Source organism: Lontra canadensis, unplaced genomic scaffold (genome assembly GCF_010015895.1).
Source record: "Lontra canadensis isolate GAN:19392208 unplaced genomic scaffold, GSC_riverotter_1.0 scaffold150, whole genome shotgun sequence".
Taxonomy (NCBI): Eukaryota; Metazoa; Chordata; class Mammalia; order Carnivora; family Mustelidae; genus Lontra; species Lontra canadensis.
In genome coordinates this window covers 1,228,314-1,242,473 of record NW_022631144.1, presented here as the reverse complement: position 1 = coordinate 1,242,473, position 14,160 = coordinate 1,228,314, and the positions used below count along the sequence as shown (strand labels likewise).

The 14,160-nt window shown below is 34.7% G+C and overlaps 1 protein-coding gene across 4 annotated transcripts in view; it reads right to left on the bottom strand.

The window, feature by feature from the left end:
• The window catches only part of MYBPC1 (myosin binding protein C1), an 87,908-nt gene that overhangs the window by 38,080 nt on the left and 35,668 nt on the right, over window positions 1-14,160 (bottom strand). For all 4 annotated transcript variants that reach the window (XM_032844278.1, XM_032844279.1, XM_032844281.1 and 1 more), the window contains 7 exons: window positions 13,835-13,891; window positions 8,242-8,408; window positions 6,014-6,146; window positions 4,159-4,283; window positions 3,144-3,249; window positions 1,982-2,148; window positions 138-300 (listed from right to left, as the gene is read on the bottom strand). In XM_032844278.1, coding sequence (XP_032700169.1) covers window positions 138-300; window positions 1,982-2,148; window positions 3,144-3,249; window positions 4,159-4,283; window positions 6,014-6,146; window positions 8,242-8,408; window positions 13,835-13,891 — 918 coding nt within the window. The remainder of the gene's footprint in view (window positions 1-137; window positions 301-1,981; window positions 2,149-3,143; window positions 3,250-4,158; window positions 4,284-6,013; window positions 6,147-8,241; window positions 8,409-13,834; window positions 13,892-14,160) is intronic.

The window sequence follows — 14,160 nt, the reverse complement described above, 5'->3', positions numbered from 1 at the left end:
CTATTTGGAAGCAAAGAACCAGACACAGATCCTCTCTTTAGGACAACTCTCCAATCCTCACCAAATATATAATTTAGGAAGTGAAGAGAGAGGATATGGGGACCAGCCCTCCCTTAGGAGTCACCTGACTTGCTCACCTTCCCTTGTGAACAACCTTTAGACGGTCACTTTCCTGAACAGGTAGGCCATTTTTAGTCCATTTTCCTGTTATGTTTTCAGAGACTTCACACTTCAAGCAGATTTCTTTTCCAAGGTGTACAGTTTGATCAGTCAGAGGTGTCAAAACCTTCAGAGGTTTCACTACAGAAAAATAGATAATTATAGGTGCCAAACTCAAACTCCGGAGAGGCCAAGATGGTTTTCTTGTTTTGAAAATGAAAATGTGTTCCAGTGCAATTGATATGTTAGGGGGCAATAGGAACATAACAAAAATTTTGTGTTTGATGATGCATGATTTGATTCATGAAAAAGAGAAAACAGCACCCAGCTGACTGAGCCAGGTAAGAACACACAAAATGCACTCACACACACGTCGAACATTTACCAGCTCCCTGAATTCACCCATGTGGTATGACCCACACTCATGCACATCTGAAATTACCACTGTCCATCGAATTTCAAATAACCTCTTTCCATCACTTCACAGTGGCTCACTAGCGGCAACACTTCCAACACCACTTACACAAGCAAATTCCAGGTCTCACTTAATGTAAAGTGCCATATTTATTAACTATTTGACATGTGTAAAACTGTGATACTGGTTTTTTTAAATTTGGTTCTTCTTTTTTTTTACATTTTTTTTAATGTACAGCTGACAAAATTTTTGAGTGTTGTGCCCATAACCTCACCTTCCCCATTAGTCTTGTGGTTTTATTGCATGACTTTGTATAGCTCAATGATTTTAGAAATGCCTATGTTACATTATAGCAGAACTGACTGTAGTTGCTTTATTATTTTTTTTGGGGTGTGTGTGTGTGTGTGTGTGTGTGGTGTGTTTTGTTTTTGTTTTTGTTTGTAATTGCTTTAAACGAAACAAACTTCAGGTAAGGATCTGCCTATGGTTGAAAAACTTTTTTCACAGTAAACTAAAATGGCCGCATTTCTGTGAAGCATAAGGAGTGTAACTGAGATAACCTCTGAATAACCCAGGGATCCTATGGATCACAACTGGACTATGAAAGAAATCAGGAAGCAGGATTTCTGCTCTGCATGTATTATGAAACTTCCTGTGAGATTTGTTATTTTAATTCTCATGGTTAATTGGAAGAGACAGACTCTGCTGTTGAGGACTGACTACTATTTGGAGGCATTTGGGGAAGTACATAAATTCTCGTATGTCTCTGGATCCTGGTAGCAAATAATTTCTTACAAGGTTCTCATGTGAGCCTTCTTGGTTTGAGCAACTTTCTTCACACTCCAAATGTAATTGCAGAATGTTGAATGTTTATTTAATGAATAGATAGCAAATTCACCCATGGGTTATGCAAACATCAGGATTTTATATGACATCTAAGTATTTACCATCTATTTATGTGGTCTTGGGATTAAAGTATTTCTTAACTATTTGGATAACTTCTCTGGAAGGTGATGTTTATACTCCCCAAAACTGTGTTTTACTGTTTTTTCCCCTTTTTAAAAAAATTAACATATAAGGTATTATTTGTTTCAGAGGTACAGGTCTGTGAATCATCCATCAGTCTTACACAATTCACAGCACTCACCATAGCACATACCCTCTCCAGTGTCCATCACCCAGCCACCCTAACCCTTCCCCCTGTTTTTACTATTAAATTGAGTAGCTGGTTTCTATCTCAGAGACCCTGACTGATGTGACATAGACACTCAGTTAGGATAGAATCCAATTTTACATATTTAAAATTACCAGAAGTAGAAATCAAATAGATTGAAATTAAAATTGAATTAACAAATGCAACACCAATAGTTAGCCAACTTGGAAGACATCCAAGGACATCTTACTTACAGTCGACACTGAGCTTAGCAGTCGATTGTCCTCCCGTTGTCATTACAGAATATTCTGCACTGTCAGCCTTCGTTGCTCCTTCTATGATCAAAATATGTTTTTTGCCTTCAACTTTAATTCGGTATCTTGATTTTGGACCAGGGATAATCTCCTCACCATTCTTAAACCTGAGTTAAAATAGATTGTAAAATAGATTTTAAAAAGAGTTTTATAAAGCTTTTATAAAACTTTTTCAGGAGATGGACATTTTTGGTCTTGGTTTTTTTTGTTTGTTTGTTTGTTTGTTTTGTTTTTTTTTTGTTTTGCTATATCCTGGGATCTAAGAACGATTTGTTGAATTAAAGAATGTATGGATCATTATATCAAATGGATTAATAATGTAACAAGTACTGTCTGAAAAATTACATTAGAAGACTGTAAGTCCCTTCTTCCCATTCAAGGTCAATCCAATGAAGATGCTGAGTGGATTTTACCTCTTGACCCACACCAGTAAAAATAGCATCATTTAATTAATATGTTTTAAAGTTAGCTATGATTCTAGTTAGAATAAACATTCTACTCTGTGCCAATTACCACAGATACATGCTGTGTAATTTACTATACTTCTTAATAAATGATTTCATTTTAGGATTCAGAAACTCTTAGCTTTAATTTTGAGGTTTCTCACATAGAACTTGAGAAAACATTCCCTATCCAGACAAAAGAAATGCTTTTATTCTTTAAAGTAATTGGTGATTCTTAGTCTAAAATATTTTCCTGTAGTACTGTAACAATAAGGTAGCTGTGAATTAAATGAAAAATATATATGTAAGTATATTTTTTCATGTAAGTTGCCAGCATGCCATAGTGAGAGTAAGCACGGTATAGAAGTTAGGAACATCTACCGGATTTAGAGTCTAACAGACCCGGGCAACTGTAAATCACCCATTTCTTAGTAAGTGCCTACTTCCCTACATTATCAATCTAGATTTCCGGATTGCTTTCCAGCTTCATAGGTGAAAAAACCCCCAAGTATCTTCACAGTTTGAGTTACCACTTCTATGAACACAAATGAGATTGCGATTCTTTTCATATGTGTAAAAGCCATTTCCTGTTCTCCAATCCATGAAGGCACATTTTTTCAATCTATTAAAAATGGACAGACCTCAGGAAAGCCATTTACCATTTCACATTGGCGTCATCTTCAGATACCTCACATTCTAATTCCACTCTTTCCCCACAGTAAGCATTCAAATCTTCCAGCTGTTTGGTTACCATAACTGGAGGCTCTAGTGTGAAAAAAGGGGGAATCAGAATCATTAAATGTTCAAAACCTGCTCATGACCACAGATTTGTTCACAGATTAAAGACCAACAGTAAGAAAGTATCATCCACCATAGGGCTATGGTTAGATGGTGGTAGACAGTTGGTGGGATTTTTTTTTACAGCTTTTTTGAGCAAAATAGCTGGTAACCCTGAGTAGGTTTTCTTAATTTCCTCAAATCAAAACAATTATTGTTCTGGAAAACAGGCAAAACATGTATCAAATATCCTTCTTTTGGCAAATGACTAACCATGTGGTAGAAATTTCTGGTGAAGGAGAATCTATAACAGAATGATTCTTTGATTCTAGTTCTAGATGGATGATAGAGATTGCAGAGCTCTCTGTATTGAGAAGGTTCATGGACACCCTCAGGCTCTTTCACCATGTTTAAGTCAATGATCATCTTCAGCACCCTCCATGTCAAACATTGATACCCCTTTATTAATGAAGCTGGTTTCAGAGAAATCTATTTGTGATCAGCTGAATGTGTGAAATGAGGACTCTCCAGTAGAGTTTGCTGGGTTTTAGAAACTATATCCCGAATAATTATATACTGCTTGCTTGAGTCAAAAGCATAAGGAATTTGGACTCAGCAGTTTTTTTCTCCCCTCAGCTTTTCTAGTCTTCAACAAACTTGACGATTAATTAGGATAACTTAAGATGATAATAATTAATTATTATTAATTAATAACTGCCATTGTAGAAGAGCTTCCACGCAGAGTCAATCTAACACCCAGGCTAACCCATTTCTAGAGGTACTATTACCTCTGCTCTGGAGCTCAAGAGCTCACCTTGTCATGCTCATTTTAATTACTACCTCTGGGAGGAAGAGTGCTGAGGCTGTTCAAGACTACAGTAAGAGATTTCATTTTACCTCTCACAAAGAGCTCGGTGGAACATTTCTCATCACCAGCTGTCACATAGTACTCTGAGTCATCAGTCAGTGCACAGTTATTGATAAACATGATTCTTTCACATCCTTTATGTTCAAAGATGTATCTGTGTTAAATAGGAGGGAGAGAACAGTTTGTGAACTTGATTTTATTCTTTGCTTTATTACCAGCAAATGTGGCTTATAATTCAGTAATGTTTCAAAGTCAGGGATATAATTTTGATCTGTAATTTATGTAGCACATCCTACATAGTTAATAGAAAACATGAAGCCAATTGTTATCTTTCTAATGCATAATGTAATACATATGCATATTTACATATAATATATAATTTTTGTATTTTTATAGAAGGTTTTCATTTCATCTATAAATTAGTACTCATATATTTGTTATTTAATTTTTTTAACCCATTGTTGGAAAATGGGGTTGGCTGAGGTTGTCAGGGAGATTTAGAACCCTGTACATTTTTTTAAATGACCAGTTCTTTTACTTTATAGGTAGACAGGGACTCAATCTTACTCATTGATTCATTGGTTCCACTCGTTGCCTAGTGCAGTGTCACAACAGATTTTGTTAGGTGAATAAGTGATTATACGGTTTAAGCAATACTATGAACTTAATCACTAACATAGGCGGTAATTTTATATAACCTGATGGTCTTTTAAATGAGCTTAAGAACTAGTGTTATCATATAGTAAGCACCTACTGAAAAAGGACTTGAGCATTTGGAAACAAAAAACTAAAAGCCAGGAATATCACAAAATTTAATTGTCTGTGACTAGATTATGGGTAAGTATATTTGGGCATTATAGCAGACTAACAAGTTCTCATTTGGAAAATTCTCAAATTGAACACTTTAATATTTTATTTATTTATTTGACAGACAGAGATCACAAGTAGGCAGAGAGGCAGGCAGAGAGAGAGGAGGAAGCCGGCTCCCTGCGGAGCAGAGAGCCCGATGCAGGGCTCGATCCCAGGACCCTAGGATCATGACCTGAACCGAAGGCAGCAGCTTAACCCACTGAGCCACCCAGGCGCCCCTTCAAATTGAACACTTTAAGAATAAAGCATTACACAACATTTTCTAGATAAAGATAACTGATTAAAATTGTGTTTTTGGTAAATTCAAGCCACTTTCAAGAGATTTTTATCAGACTAAACATTATCATCACAAAGTCACTCTGTAGGCATGGCCCCATTAAGAAACTGGAAACCACCTAAATGTATTCCAGAAGTTACAGATTTTCAGGATTAAAGTCTTTTGTAAATGTACATGTGACTCCTGTTAACTTAAAAAAATATACTGGAGTTGAAAATCTCTCAGGCTGAAAAGGATCTCTGTAAAGTAGTTTCATAATAGACTAGCGATACCATCAGACATCAGGGATTAGTCTGCTTCCTTCATTTGAGAGAGGGCCAAAAAATAAAACACAGTCTTTAGATGCTCTTCTGGAAAACCATAAGTTCTCTAATTGTAAGGTGTTATTTCCAGTTGTTATATCAAATATGTATTTCAAAATTTTATTTTAAAAATTGGGAGAAGTTTGACAATGCCCTTGACATTGTATTTGACAATAATCACATATAACGTATATTGGCACATCTGGAACTGGAATCACTCAAAAATAGTTTGTATAGAATTAAAACAAAAACCAAGGTTGTATTTATATAGCATGATAATTTTAATGGTTCCAAAATATATGAAAAGTTTTTACTCTCCCTCCATATGATTTTGCATTAAAAAGGTATAATAAAATGTTTTTATTCCCAGAAAATTGAGTCAGACTACTGTTAGATTTATATAGCTATCACTGATTATTTTCAAAGCCCACTTACTTTGTACTGGGTCGAATTTCTTGACCATTTTTATACCATTTCACCTCCAACTTTGGGTCTGCCAGTTCCACAACAAACCTTACTCTGCCTCCTTTATCAATTTGATATGCAGGATCAAGAATTTTTGCAAAAGCTGGTAGAGAGAAAAAGCAAAACTATGTCAGTATGTGCATATATACACTGTGAACTTAGTCAATGTGTGTCGAAGAACCTGAAACTAAATGAAAAATTGAGACTTTAAATAGAAAAAAATTAGGAATCTTCCAAATTATCCTCTATATTTTAGAATTCTGTGTTGATTTATATATGACAAGATGGTCTAAAAATTTGAAGAGAGTACACATGTTTTTGAAAGAAACATAAGAATTATTGAAGAGCAAAGAAACTGAGGGCTGCTGAAGGGGAGGTGGGTAGGGGGATGGAGAAACTGGGTGATGGGCATTAAGGAGGGCACGTGATGTGATGAGCCCTGGGTGTTACATGCAACTGATGAATTACTGAACTCTACATCTGAAACAAATGATGTGCTATATGTTGGCTAATAGAATTTAAATTTAAAAAATGGAAAAAAGAAAAAGAAAAAAATAACTATTGAAGAACCTTTAAAAGTGATTGTGCTAATTCTTCAGGAAATTATAAAGCATCCAAATGAAACTGAGCTTGAAGAGCATGCCTGTTCTTCTAGCAAGATTACTATCAGGATCATTGGCATTATATTTGTACTCCTTGTATATGATAGTTTTTTTAATCACAGAGTTTATGAGATAAACTCAATGACTCATAAGATTAAATTGAATGCCTTTGACTAATTGAAATAGTAGGCTTATCAAAGTTTTCGTACTGTGGAAACTTCCCCAAATAATGACACATTTAAAACACTCCTTATATAAAAATGGTTAGGAACTTGGGATCAGAACACTCTAAATGACAAAGAACATAGTAGTTTAAAAAAAAATCTTTGAAAGGTCCTAAGCAGTTGTTAACTTCTTTGCTTGATTTAATCATTTTTCCCTGATTTTAATATAATACTCATTTAGACAGTTTGGAAGATACACACAAGTGTGGAATGCCTCATGAAATTTTTATGCTTGCATTTCCATCATTCCAACTTTGTTATACTATTGCTTAAATCAGCTCACCTCCTCATACCTTAACATAATAAACACCAGCTTTAAAAAAGTTATCTATCATTTACCTCAAGACATCAATTGAGAGCTAAGTGATAAGAATTAGATGGGCCAGTGTGAGGAAAAGAGATGTCAGCTTGGCATTCACATGTTTGTGACTATACCATCTCAGACACCTCTTAATAATAAAACTTCAAAAAGTTTTGAAGCTTTGAAATAGTGGGAATGGCTGAGTTATGTAAACAAGCAAAAACAAAACTCTTCTGTATTTCTTTGGGTCTAATTGTTCAACCAGTTCACAGGGAGGCTTAGAAGTAAAGGGCAGATTTTTAAAAAGAGGTGGATAAATTAAATAGATAAATTCTATTTGGACACCCAGGTTGAGCACCTAAATAAATAAATTCTATTTGGACCTTAACAAACAATAAACAATAATAGGACTGATATGTTACCTTTTTGTGCCACAAAACGGATAACTGACAATGACCAAGTACAGGAAATTTTGAAGAGCTTATGATCAATTTAAAATTTCTTTTTTTTTTTAAATTTAAATCGCAACATTTGAAAGTTTTTAAAGAGATATTTAAAACCACAACAAAATGCAGTCACTTCAGATCTTTATGCAGAGGAGCACAGCTGTTTTACAAAATAATCTGATTACTGCATTTGTTGTGAGAAGTGATTTCCACACTCCCCAATAAACGAGTAGAAGAATACGATGGTAAAACAAAGGAACATAGAACCAACTCTACCTAAGTAAGAATCAAGAATTTGAGAGGGAGGGAGATGTGGAGGCTGGAGAAAGGCGCCACTAAGAAATCCCCAGTGACAGCGAACGTACTTGATGTTCCATTACGTGTTGTATGTGGTACTTGTAAAGTAAATCTCCATTACCTTAAACTTTCGCTAGCTGTCGGCTACCGTCCTAGCTACTGATGTGCAGAGCGGGGAGCTACTTCGCCTGAAGTCACAGGTAACGAAGAGAAGGGTAACGACTGCAAATGCCACCCCACCAGTTCCCACCCCAAACCCAGCCAGAGACCGGAAGGTCTGCTGCGTAGAGGAGGGGGTCCCCGCAGCCACACTCCCCAGAGGACTCACCTGCGCTCTTTTTCTCCACCCTGCGCATGCGCTTGAGCCGCTTGAGCATGCCACGCAGGTCGGTGATCCCGTACTGGAAGGCGATCTTCTCATACTCGTTGGGGTTCGCGTTCTTCAGCAGCTCCCACACGTCTACCTCGGGTTCTTCCTCCTGCTGCTTCACCTCCCTAACCGGGGAAAACCATTCCCTAGTTTAGTAGCCGCCCACCGGCCCTTAAGGACAATGAAGGTCGGAGTATGGTACCCATTTCTCGGTTCAGGGTTAAAAGCCCCCCACCCCCCTTTTTTTAAAGCCTGAGTGCGTAGAACCCGCAGTCTCAAGGAAGCTTTCAGGCAGTTAAAGATTAGATGTATGCACTTATATTAGCACCCTCGTTTTCCTGGTTAAAAACAGAATATTAGGAAGAGAGAAAGAAAATATTCCGAATATGTTTTTATTTATTTTCACTTGGAAGTATAAGGAGAAGGTGAGATTTTGAGGAATTTAAGATCAGTTGTCACCTAGGATATGGGTACTGAAATAATTTCGAAAAGTGGATCGAGAATGATAAGATTTAAACATTGGTTTATGAAAGAAAAAATGATCTCTACCTTCATTATTGTACACATTCTAGCTATATATGAAGACAGTATAAATAAGTATTTAAAATCCTAGGAATTTGCAAATAGCAGTTTTCCTATCATATTAGTAAATGTGCACACTAATCATATTTTGCTGTTTTTTATGCAAAAAAATATTTGAAACTGCCAGAAGGTTTTGTTTTGTTTTAAATATGATTTTTGTGGCTATATTGACTTTTTAACAAATTTTTTTTCTAACTTGGCAGGGGAAAAGGAAAATGAAGCAAAAAATTCTCTCATATTTCATCTTAAAGTACTGTCTTGAACTTTTTTGAAAGCAGGTTGAGTATGAATTATAAAAATATAAATGTTAAACTGTAAAGCAAATGGCTAGGTTCCAATGAACAAAGGGAAGGTATCTTGTTAGTGTAATTATCAAAATTATGACCCAAATTTTTATCACTGACTAAAGAATATACAGAGAATATAAAAAACATATATGAGTAAGAAAATATAAGATTTCAAATACACTTGTCTGCCGTTATTTGAAAACTAACTAAATGAAAGAAAAACTCAAGAATAAACACTCTTTAGGGAAAGGGCCCTAGTGTAAATGCAAAATGTAATTTAAATTGATTTCCTTTGCTGGCTAAATAGTCCTGATTTTTTTTTTTTTTTTAAGATTTAGTTGACTGTTTCTATCAAATTAATTTGGAGATACTATAGTGAGTGCTTATTGTGAATAATACTGGTTTGGATATGGTTTTCCAGGAAAACTGGTCAACAGATCTTAAACACTGGTGTGAAAACAGATTCATGCTATCTTGTTAGCAAATGATGGGTTACATATGTTTGCATTGTCACACTAATTACACCTGTTTCTGCTTTTTTTTTTTTTTAAGGAAATACCAAATTGTAATCGTAGGGAAGGGGAGGAGAATGTAAATATTAACAGAGAATTTAAGGTAGAGTTAGGCAAGGATGACTTTTGAATATCTAATTTACATTGTCATGTAAGTCTTTTTGCCCAGTGGAGGATGACGCTGAGGCAAATCTCCTGGAAAAATGGAAGGAAGTGAGAGGGCATTGGTCCATCAGTAACCTTTATGAGAAGACTAGGCAACACCATTAGGAAAATGTAACTCTTAAAAAACTAAAGACACGGGGCACCTGGATGTCTCAGGTAGACATGGACATGACTCAGTAGAGCATGGGACTCTTAATCTCAGGGTCATGAGTTTGAGCCCCACACTGGGTGTGGAGCCCACCTAAAAATAAATAAAAAATAAATAAATAAATAAATAATTTTTAAAAACTCAAGAAACAAGTATTATCTTCATATGTCAATGAAATCGTAATTACACCCTCTATTAACACGGTAAATTGAAAAGCTTAAGAAAATTGTCCTGAAGTTAGAATATCGGTAATAACTTGCCAAATCTAATAGGTCTATTGCCTGAAAGCAGTCTAAATTTTAAATACATCCTTTAAATATTTTGTAGGAAGTTTTGGAGAATTCCAATTAAAATGTGTCTGTATGTATCTATATATTGTTTCTGTAGATGTTTCTTCAACTACTTTATTAATGCTCTATTTTGGTCATAGTCCAGCCTAAATATAGTCCCCAAACTATAAAACTATGCCATATTACATTGTGTTAAATTTGTATTTCAACCAAGAATTAAGTATACATTTCAGCCACTAAGTATACATTTCAACCTCCTAACACTGGTGAAAGGATTCAAAAATACCAAACTAGATTAAAATAGATAGGAAGCAGCAAAGTTCAAACACTGAGGCATACCTAGGTCCATGAGGTGAATATTTATATAAGAGAAGCCAATATAAAGATCATCATTTTCAGTGTGATTTCTTAAGTCAGTTTTGTTGACAGATTCATAAAACTGATCATCCTCACAATTTTTTTTTTCATGAAAACACCAAAATATACCTCACTCTACCATGTTCTTAATCTTATCAAACTTGGTATACACATATCAGTGACTTCTTGCCTATTCCTTCTTTTTCTATCCATTACTTAATTCAATTCCAAATTGCAAGAAGTATTCATTATTTTTTACTAGAAAATGAGGTTACCTTAACTCATCCAGAACATATCTTTACTTACCATGGTAGCTGCACATGACCCTATCTGCATGGTTATGTTAAATTACAGTAGGAAGAAAAACTCAAATTCCATAGGCACCACTGATGCCTTTTCAAGCATTGGGATAGACCTATATAACATTTGCAGTACTTACATCTACATCAAAATTTCTCTAACTTAATGGTCCTAGTAAAGAACAAAGCAATTATAGAAATTTTATATAGAATAAAAATTTCAAATATATATGTATTTGACATATATACACACACATATATGTGTGTGTGTGTGTATACATATATATAATCCCATAACGAGATACTGCCTAATAGATTTAATCTGATTTAGTTCATGTCTATTTGAAATACTCTGGCTTTGTTCAGGTCAGGGAGCTCTTTTGTTGTAGAGAAATGTTGGTTGTAAAGATATTTATTCTGGTAGGGATTTTGCCATACACTCTTGGAGGAGTAGGAATGGTGTCATTACCACAATGAAAACACATGCAATCACAAATCAGTAGGGAAACACAATGATTTCTAAAGTTATATTGGTAGATTAGTATATCATATTAAATGAGTATAGTCTTTTGCTAACAACAATTTAATTATGAGTCAAAATCATAATTAGGGGATGTAAAGAAAATGAGAACTGGAGACCTATGGCTGCCCTTTTTTTTTTTTTGCTCATTTTTTTTCTTTATTCATTTTGATCATGCATTAGATTTCTTTTACTCTGCAAACTACTACAGTAGTTTGGTCTTTTTTCTTTTGTTTTTCCTTCTTAATCAGAGCATGGGGTTTAATAATTGATTGTGTCACATCTTGATTGATTCATGTGTGTGTGCGCATGCTTGTGCCTGTGTGTATTATGTCTTTTTGTGAATATAGGCTCTTCAAGGGAAAAGGTCACATTTTGGTGGGAGTGAATATTTGACACATGCTATGAGCCAGCCTCTTACATAATTGATCAACTAGTCACATAATTACACATAAATCACATAACTGATTTAACTAGATTTTGTTCTCCACATTTATAGATGTGGAAATAGTCTCAGAGAGGACATGTAATTTGATCAAAGTCATGCAGTTAGTAACTAGGAGAGTTGAGACCCACATCCATGTTTTTATTGCTACCTTTTTCTTCTCACAAATGCGTATCCAACCCTTTCTGTGTGCCAGACACTGGAAGGCACTGGCACACACAAGGCACAAAGAAAGCATTTAGCGTTTTCCTGACTGAGTAAATGATAGCAGGAAGAAAAAAAATGTTCTCTTCTCAAATTCTCAATTTGTATTATAAACCGAATCACCCAACTTCCAAGGCATATTCAGAGTGGTATTTCTTATGTGGAGTCACAGGAAATGAGCTGACTTAGAGGGAAACTTGGATTTAGGTCCCTGCCCTGTTTCTAAAGCACTGTGTGACTGAGGGTAAGTCACCTGACATCTCTGGTCTTTGGTTTCTCACCTGTAGAATGAGGAAGGGTAAGGTTCAAGGTTCACGGAGGGCCACTTCCTATACTATTGCTTTAAATAAATTTGGGGAATTAATAAATATTATTTAGACTAATGATTATCTGAAGTATCTAAAGAGGGAAAGATATATTTTATACTGCCAAGGTCTCTTGATTGGCTAATATCCATTGGTATTTAATAAATTGCACCTGTCAATATTTCTGTTTTCAACCGAATTTTTCATTCACAGGGACTTGGATAAAGCCATCCAACTAAACTGAGAATGATTAAGCCGTCCAAACTGAGATGGATAAAGCCATCCAACTAAACTAAATAGAGTCCAGTTTATTACTATTTGTGATTTGTTGTGAAGCATATATACTTGGGTTTCTTTAGTAACCATAGAAAGCACTAAAAGTAATAAAAAGTGAACCTGAAAAGCTAAATGAAAATGAATATCAATATTATATATTATTAATTTAGAATCATAGTTTTATTTTTTATGCACAAATTTCATATTTAAATAAAATCCTAGCAAAAATCAAGTTCTTTTTGTTGCACTATAGTAAATATCTGGATATGTATAGCTTTACATATAACACATATATATGATTATATATATGCATATATGGGCAGAAATCCTGTGAGATGGTTATGTACTGAATATCCACAATTAAATCTATGAATTTTATTGTAAGAGAACAATGTTAAGGGAGTGTGAGTGATAATACTGAATATTTATTTCCATTTTACTCCTGTATTTTATCTCTTCTAAAATGCATATCTTTTGACATTTTAAACATCTTAAATAAGGATGTATCTTATAATCAATAGTGTGTCATAATAAACTCTTTGGGGCAATTTTTTCATTGCTTAGTAATTTATGAAATACAGGTATATATTCAAATGAATTGTGTCTTAGATTTGATGGAATACAGTTAATCATAAATACTGTTTTAAAGTAGATCTGAGAAATATATATATATATATATATATATATATATATATATAATATGTGTGCACACACACACATATATACACCTGCAGAGACTTTTACCAAAATTGTGAAATTGATTTTTTGGTAAAATATCAAAGGCAGCGGAATAGAGGTTTTATTTATTTGATCATGACAAGGAATCATGATGGAAATGATAGAAATCATCAGAGAAATCAGAGACTTCTAGGTATTTAGGTCTTCTGCTTCAGTTTTCAGATCTCCTCATCCCCAACTAAGAAAGATTTAAAAAGATTTAAAAAGAAGGTTAAAAAGCATCAGCTGAAATCTTTAGCAGATTAGTATGCACTGATTTCTCTGTCTCTTTCTTAGTTGACTCTGTGTTATATTCCATAAGCGAAACACATTTTAGGAAATGAGAAATTCTTTGAAAAACATCCACTTTAAACTTGACTTCTCTGAGTGGGTGTCTAAAAGATTTCCAGGCCACAGTGCCTCACTCCATCGCTGGGTTCTCACCTACGTTTCAGGAGACCACTAAAGTCAAGTTCCCCTGCATCCTCTTGACCTTCTCCACTGTCATTAACAAAAGAAAAGCAAATCTGGGTTTAATACAAAGACATATACACACAGTTTCCCCCAAACACTCTACATATAACGTATATGCCATTTCATACCGGCACACAAGTCATGGGACTAAATCAACACAAACTCTTTCTTTTCACACAAGTGACATTTTAAGTTTTGGAGTATGTACTTGTGGAAAAGTAAACATGAGAAGCTTGTGTTACTCTACGATTTCAGAAGACATATTTTTGAAGATTGCATATATGAAACTGCTTGGA